Here is a 9,083-nt window from a genome sequence, read left to right as displayed (position 1 = left end):
ACAGCGTTTTGTCTGGCCTCAGAGCTTTCCATCTGAATTTTACTTAGTCGACAAAAATGCAATTCCATTATAAGTTTAGTAATTGCAATTTTCTGATCTAGTGCCGCTTGCTCAGCTGAACAAAGAGCTTGTTGAGCGTTGGCTATTCTGAGAAGATAATTAGCTTCTTTTTCTGTCTTCAGAAATGACAATAAGCCACAAATTTTGCCCACAAATGAAACTCTTACTAATGATTCGTATGTTTCTCCTTCGCCATTGACCCAGGGATGATATGAAGATAGAGAAGAGGAATCTGGAGGAATTTCTACTTGAGAATTGTCAATAATTAACAAGCTTAAAGAGATACTGTTGCACCTTTGTGGCTCATTTCTCGAACGTGTATGGAAGATGATAGAAGATACTGAAAGGGTTTAAGACAATAGGTACAAATAAGACGATTTGTCATTAGGTAAGATAACCAGTAATTATCTATTTAAAGTAAATATTGTCGAACCAACCAAACCCATCTTTTTGATAGCTTACTCCAGTTTTATCTGCATGAATAACTATGGAACCCCTTGTACCACTATAAGGTAAATTGAAATGAGTATACCTATCAGAATGGAATACTACAACATCTCCGTTGCAAGTTTCCAACAAGAGCTTGGGTTCGTATAAACCTAGCTCACCTCCCTGAGGATTACCCACAGTGATACAGATGCAAGCTGATTTGTTGTTTTTGTCGCAGTGAGCTAAGGTACTCACATTAATGTTGAACACAATGCTTGTAAAAGGAGAAGCGGGGGAAGTGTCTTGTAAGGGAAGAAGATCAACGGTGGCGGAAATCTCATGAAAAGTATCGGGATGAATCTGTAAAACCTTTAAACTTACATTAGAAATACAGAGTAACTCATGCAAAGAAGTTTCGCTCACCTTTTCTGAAACCCAACGTAATGTCTCCTCCAGACTCTGTTTCAAATCTTTGAAAGGCCCAGAAAATTTCTGAATGTCTTCAGAAGGATGAACCAGAAGCTGACTGTGATTCATCTTTCCTCCATTGGCGTTGACAAGATATAAAGGATGAATATTCTTAGGGGCCTCATATCCCTAGGATAACGTCAGAAAAATATAAGCAGATAATAGCAAAAAACTGACATGAGTTAAATAGCGCGTTTGATTTGTGAAATGAAGAGAGGAAAAAGCAGCAGTTTGAACAGATGAAGAAGGATCTTGAGGTGTGAACTGTGCAGTGGTATCGGACAAGCAGGCCTGAATTATCCTTTCCAAGCCTTCTTTTAGGTGTTGAGGCATAGTCGTGTCCAACGTATAAAGTAGATCTTTGTTGTCATCGAATATCTGTACAACTTTGCTGTTTTTAAATTAGTAAAAAGCAATGCCAAAATTGAGACATCTCACCCTTCAATAATGTTTCGGTTGAGCTTGAGGTACCTAGAGTCGGAAAGCCGTCCCAAGCTATCGAAACGACCGTTCATCTGAAAATCTGTAGGATCAGAACTGTAAACTTAAGTTAAAATCATAAACCTACCTCGTTAGCGTAACTCTCCAAAGAATCAGGAGTAACACAATCTTGAGCTAGAGATCTTTCGTTTTCCGTCCATTTGCTTCTACCTCGATAGTCAGGAGGAAAAGGTTCCCTGGTTTTGGCAGGTTTGTACGGCGTAAACAGAACTTGATGTATTCCTTCTGAATCTTGAGACTGGAAGCCCATACGATTAAAAAGAATTGAGATAGGTGGAATAGTTGAAGGCGGAGTGAATGTCTCTTCTTCAGAGGACAGCTCAGAAACTGCAGATGCATGCTGAGCAGCTCCCGTCTGTTCTGGAGAAAAGAGAAGAAAGCGTCTCTCCAAGGGAGACGTACTTAACAAAGTACGTTCAAATTTCATAGATACATCAAATTGCTTCCAGGCTTCCCAATCTCTAGGAAGAGATCTAAAGGTGCTAGAAGAACGTTATACGTAGATGTCTATAAGTCAGAGAAACTAATTACTCACTGAAAAAAGAAAGATCCAAAATAATTATCATTTACCCGTAAATCTCCGCAATCAAAGGAACCAGAAAGGCCCAGATCTCTCAAAAGAGACCTATGATATAAGGTCGGTATTGAAATGGGAATATCTTTGCAAAGGTTAGCTAGAACCGGTATAAGGTTAAACCTGACAATTTCTCCCATAATTCCTGAGTTGAAAATGGGTGAAATGTTTGTGTACTTTCAAAACACAAACTTACCTGATGAATCAGGCGCTCTAATTTTATTGCACAGAGCTTGTATGACAGTTACTGAGGCTTTCTTTCTGAAATATTCATCTTCTCCTTTGAAGGCAATAACCAGCAATAGATAAAGTGACCCTGTATAAAGCTCAGCTAAAGCGGTTGAAACGTAACTCATAGCTTACCTGCATTAGCCAAGAATGCCCATCTACTACCAGCTGACATATAATCTCGACTTTTATGTTCAGGAATACTATGAGTTTGAAGAGACTTGTATACTTCAGAAGGCTTCGGTCGACGACTGTTATCTTCGGATTTCATCAAATTCAAACGACTATAATAGGTGAGGCCTAATCGTCTCAGAACATGGTAGAACCTCCCATACCTATTAACTTTGGCAGAGAAGTAAAGCTCATGCAGCATACGGACAAATCTTGCTGTTCCGTCGACGTTGGCAGCTAAATCACATCGCCTGGCTATACTGACTAGCGAAGAAACAGCCAAGTCCTTGACGTTGTCTATTGTTCCCTCTATCATCCCCTTTAGATCTGACACCCAGCTCAGATAATCCTCATGACCAATAGAGGTTCTGGTGCCAAACGAAAGTCTTGCCAGTTGCTTCGTAAGGTCCACCGAAACATCTCTAGAAGGTTGCGCTGCATGGTCCCCAACAGCAAAACGACCAGCAGTAGAGTCATCATATGAATACTGATCGATTCGACGCCTCTTCCTTGCACGTACACTTTTTCTAGGGCAATGAATAAAGGTAGGATCATCGGGTCCTCCGCTGGTTATTTCTGTCGGGTTGGCTTTGGTTTTCTGAGCTTTGCGGCGTTTTCTCTTAGGTTGTGGCTCTGAACGTGGCTCTGAACGTGAACGGGAATGCGAACGGGAATGCGAACGGGAATTCGAACGGGAATGCGAACGTGAGGGTGAACGGGAATGCGAACAGGAATGCGAACGTGAGTGTTGACGGGAATGCGAATGTGAAGGCAAGTTCAACTCCGAATGCAACCTCAAGTCCGAATGTGAGCGCAAATCCAAACGCAAGCTCAAATCAGAATGCAAGCTCAAGTCCGAACACAAGCTCAAATCCGAACTCGACCTCAAATCCAAATGCGAGCGTGGATGCAAGGGCGAACCTTGACGAGAACGTGAACTCAAATGCGAACTCGAATGCAAACGTGAGCGCGAGCGCGAACGTGAGTGCGAATGTGGACGCGAACGTGAGCGCGAACGCGAACGTGAGCGCGAACGCGAACACGATTGTGAGCGTGAAAGAGGACGCGGTTGCGAATGTGGACGTGGTTGCGATTGCGAAAGTGGATGTGAGAGCGAGGGTGGATGGAACTGGGAAGAATAAGAGGCTGAAGATGGGAAGCTAGCATCAACATTAGCTTCTCTGTACTTAGGAGTGGACTGTGTTGAAGAGAAATTCTGCCTTAAAAGGCCCCTTTGACCTCCTTGACAACAACTAGGACATAAAGCCTGTTTAGAGTGAACCTATGATTGGTCAGATCAAAAGGAAGTAAAGGAAGTCCTAGAATATTACCTGACTGACTCTTGGAGAAGTAGAAGATGAAGAAGTAACTTGAGCTTGATGATCAATGGCACCAGAGGGAAGGACTGCAATAAGTTCTTGAAGGGCAAGAGGCAAGGTTTCTTCTCTGCTAAGAAGGTAGTTCTGCAAAGCCAAAGCCTGGGCTGCAGATAATCTGAATGTCGACATTGCTAGACCCCAAGCGTAACAGCGGCGCTCGGAAAGAATATATCGGAGAAAAGAGTCTTAACAAGAGGCGCTTATTTTGAATTGACTTTGGTTTTCTACCTTCACCACCTCTGCCGCCTCTTCCACCACCTCTACTGCGGCCTCTACCACTTCCACCACTTCCACCACTTCCACCACCTCTACCACCTCCACCACCTCCACCACCACTTCCACTCACCTCAAAAAGTAATTAGGACTCAATGTCAGGCACTACCTCTAGTGCCTCACCCGCCTCCACCACCTCCTCTACTGCCTCCTCCACCTCCTCTGGATCATGTGGTGGACTCGCAAGTCCACCGCCTCACCCGCCTCTGGATCATGCGGTGGACTCATGAGGTGGAGTCCACCACCTCCACCACTTCCACCACCACCTCTACACCTCTGTCTGGATCGTTCGGTGGACTCACGAGGTGGAGTCCACCGCTTCTACCACCTCGTCCGCCGCTTTCGCCTCTGGATCGCGCCTCCACCACTTCCACCACCACCTCTATGGCCTCTGGATCATTCAGTGGACTCACGAAGTGGAGTCCACCGCTTCTACCACCTCGTCCGCCTCTGGATCGCTTGGTGGACTCACGAGGTAGAGTCCACCGCCTCCACTACCTCCACCACTTCCACCACCACCTCTATGGCCTCTGGATCGCATCGCCTCGATTCACACACGCACCGAAGAAGTCAAAAGCTCTTCCTCGCCCACTCGTGTTATCTTTACAGTCTCTCCCTGCTTCTTTCTCATCTCCTAGGTCATCCCCGGGTCCTACATCACCACTTTCGCCGACATCTATATCTACCAACATCGCTTCATCTAGCTCATATCATGACGATCATGACTCTTTGGATGATTCACTACAAACTCGCCGGAAGCGCATGGCAAAACTTACTCAGACCCTTGGAGAGAATATACCTCCCGAGTTGGTCTTTAACTCTCAGCTGCATCCTTCCCACTCTCGAAGCACCTCTGTTGAAGCAGCTTCTGCTCTTGCAAACTTAACAGTCACCGCTAAAGGCTCCACAGAGCCTTCTCGCCATACCCAAGAGACTCTTGTTCCGTTGCGAATGAAGAGACTTCCGCAGACACCTACCACGATGTCCCGTAGCGCATCGCTACGAGCTCCGTCACCTTCGTTCGTTGCTCGGCGAATGATGCGAAAGCGTCACGGCCAACCTCACACAATGAGTCACGTCGAGCTCACTCCTTCCGCCAGTCGCAAATCCTCCGACACCATCCGCTCTGCTGTTTCTTCGTGCTCTACTGCCTCCGAGCCAGGTCATTTGAATGAATCAAAACGGACTTATCGGAAACAGGCAGGGTGGAGCGGGGAATGGAATCGCCACCGCTGATACCGCCTCTGGATCGCTTGGTGGACTTGAGGTAGAGCCCACTGCTTCACCCACCTCTAGACCGTATGGTGGACTCGCAAGGTGGAGTCCTCCACCCTCCTCTACTGCCTCTAGATCACGCAGTGGACTTACAAGAGAGGGTTTGCGCTGGACCTGCCACAGAGAGGAATTGTCCGAAACTGAGTGAACTAGCTTTGAATCAATATCTATGGCTGCAGTTACTAGCTTTGTAATGCTCCTAGTATTCATATTTTATTACAGAATGTAAACCTTTACTTAAACTCGTTGACGCTTTCTTCCCAACTTCCAAGAAACAAGGTAATCCCACCTAGTAAGAGAGGCCAAAGATATTCCCACAGTTTGTTTATGTCAATGTTGACGTCTGAATCCTCTGAACACTAGTCCTCATGTCTTTTACTTGTCGCTATTGTGGGCATCTATGTAAAACTGAAGCTGGACGACGTAGCCATGTCAAGCAAACACTCTGTAACTATAAGCCTGGTTTGGTACCTCTATCAACTTTAGCAGCCACATTCACCTCGGAAAATCCTTCTATCCCTTCAACCCCTCCATCGCCATCTCCTAGTTATGACTCACAAGGAAATTCCTCAATGGAGAGTTTCATGGATGTCGATAGTGGCGAAGCTACCTTGGGGCCATGTACAATATACTTTCCTGGCGCAGGTAAAGTTGTCAGCTGTGGGGCCACATATCTGGACGACTTCAATGATGATCAATTCTCTGAGGAGAGAAAGGAAAATCTCTACTATCCGTTCTCATCTAGACCTGAGTGGGAGATGGCAAGCTTTTTGCTCAATTCATCCCTTTCTATGCAAGAAATCGATAATTATCTCCAGCTCGAGCTTGTAGGTCTTAGATTTGTATCCATATGATCTTTTAGCTGAACAACATAGACAAAACAGAATAATCTATCATTCAAGACAGCACAAAGACTGCATGAAATTACCGACCTTCTTCCTCCTGTTCCAAAGTGGCGAGCGAGAGTTATGAAAACCCCTCCACTCTATCCTTCCAGAACTCCTGTGGTCCTCTATTATAGAAACGCTGTTGAAGTTCTTCAGGACTTGATGAAGAGTCCTTTAATATGTGACTCCCTCAATTTCGCTCCCCTGCAAATATTTGAGGATTCCAGAAAATTAGTCCGTGTTTATGATTCCTGGCTATTAGGAAATAGAGCTTGGCAAATGCAGGTAAGTAGACCACAAATAAATATTGAACTATCTATCTCAAATCAAAATCTAGAGCCAGCTTCCAGAAGGAGCGACTCTGTTAGGCACCATCCTATCATCTGACAAGACAACGGTCTCTGTCATTACTGGAAATCGTGTAGCTCATCCCTTGTTGATATCTTTGGCAAATATAGATAGCGATCTATTGTCGAAAGCTTCTCTATATTTGTTTAATCTTCTCGCACTTCTCCCTGTTCCAAAATATATCGAAAGAAAAACCTCCGTGCGTGGCGTACTTGAAAACCGGCTATATCATGAATGCTTGGATATCGTCCTGGAACCACTCAAAACTGCTGCTAGTATCGGCTGCTTGATGAGCGATCCTGTAGGACAAGTCAGGGTTTGCTACACTCCCTTGGCTAGCGCAATAGTTGACACACCAGAAGCCTCTTTGATCGCCTGTACAGGTGGCAAAACTTCTCCGTTCACCCGAGCAATTTATAAAGATTTTGGAGACGGAAAACTTCACCCTCCTCGTCTAGCTACAGCAACTCTAGAGGCTATAGATAGTATTCAAGCACGGAACATTTTTCCTCAGGATCTTCCCGCATATCAAAGAGCTTCAGTGACTGCACGGACCAACGGTGTTGTTTCCCCTTTTTGGAGAGACTGGCCTCTTGCAGAGCCATGCGAATTTCTCACTCCTGAACCTCTACACCACTGGCACAAAATGTTTTGGGACCATGACGCAAAATGGGCTATACAAGCTGTCGGAGCCAGTCATATTGATTTTAGATTCTCGATACATCAGCCAATTGTTGGTTATCGCAGCTTCAAAGAGGGTATCTCAAGTTTGAAGCAGGTGACTGGTAGAGCGCAGAGAGATGTTCAAAGATACCTCATTCCCCTCATCTCTGGTGCTGTTATACCAAAATTCGTCGCTGCTCTCAGGGCGCTAATGGATTTTCGCTATGCTGGACAGGCACCAAGATTCAACCAAGCTTCGACTCTTAGAGTTCAAACTGCACTCAATGAGTTTCACGAAAATAAGGACATTATTCAGGACCTGAAAGCTCGTGTTAATCCCAAAGGAGTTCCTATCGTCCACTGGGAAATCCCAAAATTGGAATTCATGCAAAGTGTTGCGCCCAGCATTTCTGCCTCTGGACCCATAATGCAGTGGACAGCAGACACTACCGAGCATGCTCATATTACTCTCGTGAAGGATCCTGCTAGATCTGGAAATAATCATGACTTCGAAGTCCAGATATGCAGACACTTAGATCGCCAAAGTAGAGTCAGGAGGTTTGATCTGGTGACAGCCATGGTAGACGCTGGAGTTGACTTCCATCTCGATGATATTGAGGGTGATGAGGGTAGAGGTGATATAGGACATGATAGAGAAGAAAGAGATGAAAGAGACAAAGAAGACAAAGAGGTTGACGCCAAGATATCATCCTCAGAAGAACTGATGACCCGCCTTCACCCAGTATCCCAAAAGCTGTTTGGCTCATTCCGTCCCAAACAGAACTTCTTTTTGAAGGCGCGTCTGTTGAAGCAGGATGCCTCAGCTCTTCTACCTCTTCGTATCTTTACAGATAATATCTCTGGAGAAATCTCAGCATTTAAGGTTAATCGTGATCCTGACCTCAAAACGCTAACGATAGAGCAAGTCAGTAACCTCTATTCTCTTCCCGACTTCTCTGGGGCTTGTCTCGATTTCCTGGAACGGATTCAAGCAAAAACACAGACTTTTGTTATAGGGGGCAGACGATCCTTGAATCAGTCGATTTCATTACCCTTTACAAGAGTGAAAGTTTGGTCTAGGATCCGTATCCAAACAAAGACTTACTTCAACACTGATTTACTTGCAGATTCCCATACTATATTTGCGGCCCCTCCTAGCCCTGGCTGGGAATTTGGACGACAAAATGCTGCAGTTGTTAATATCAATTCAAGCTTTGAATGGCCAAGGAGTTCTTTGGAAGGTGGGCTTAATACCTAGTTTGTTGTATCCGTTGTGTCTATTGGGATCTAACTGCACTTGTTTCCCTTCTAGGACACTGTGTTGTTTTGGTGAAAATAATCTTTACCGTCGCTCAACCTAGAAAGCCCTCTCCACCCGTGGATGGTACTCATAGGTTTTTGGCTTACTGTGAACGGTTAGATGTAGTAAATCAGCCTCCTCCACCTCTTGAGTATCGAAGTCTTCCTGGATATAACGCTTGGCCCTCACACTTTTCTGATTATTCCTCAGGGTGCTTTATCCTTAAAAGAGCTAGAAGAGCCGATGGCACTCCTTTTGGTGATATTATACCTGTCTCTCAATTCCGCTCTTTGGTGGATATTTGCCCTCGTTATAGAAGTACTCCTCATGCTTCTTTAACAAGAAGTTCAAGCCAATACCATAGCAACGAATTTTTCTTGAATAAATATTTCAACAAAGAACTCTTTTTTACTTTAGATAAAGTCGATCCTTGTCTTACCAGTACAGTAAAATAGTAAAACTAACTGAAGAAGAGTACTACTAGGCGATTATGGAGGTCCAAGCATTACATGTTATGTTTATGTTTA

General features: G+C 44.7%; 2 protein-coding genes across 2 annotated transcripts; one reads left to right on the top strand and one right to left on the bottom strand.

The window, feature by feature from the left end:
• Positions 1–633: 633 nt before the first annotated feature.
• Positions 634–843, bottom strand: C8R40DRAFT_1004104 (uncharacterized protein; the record flags this gene model as incomplete). The annotated part of the gene is made up of 1 exon (XM_046222786.1): positions 634–843. A coding segment is annotated over one exon (210 nt), but the record flags the coding sequence as incomplete, so codon positions are not given.
• A 5,099-nt stretch (positions 844–5,942) lies between these two features.
• On the top strand, positions 5,943–9,011 carry C8R40DRAFT_1053277 (uncharacterized protein; the record flags this gene model as incomplete). The annotated part of the gene is made up of 5 exons (XM_046224834.1): positions 5,943–6,185; positions 6,234–6,530; positions 6,583–6,909; positions 7,069–8,497; positions 8,569–9,011. 5 exons carry the CDS (start codon positions 5,943–5,945, stop codon positions 9,009–9,011), a joined length of 2,739 nt encoding a protein of 912 aa, XP_046083176.1.
• Between the last annotated feature and the right edge of the window lie 72 nt (positions 9,012–9,083).

Source organism: Lentinula edodes (assembly GCF_021015755.1).
Source record: "Lentinula edodes strain Le(Bin) 0899 ss11 chromosome Unknown C8R40scaffold_33, whole genome shotgun sequence".
NCBI classification, from domain to species: Eukaryota; Fungi; Basidiomycota; class Agaricomycetes; order Agaricales; family Omphalotaceae; genus Lentinula; species Lentinula edodes.
Note: the sequence above shows the minus strand (reverse complement) of the source record. Positions and strands in the feature narration are given on the sequence as shown.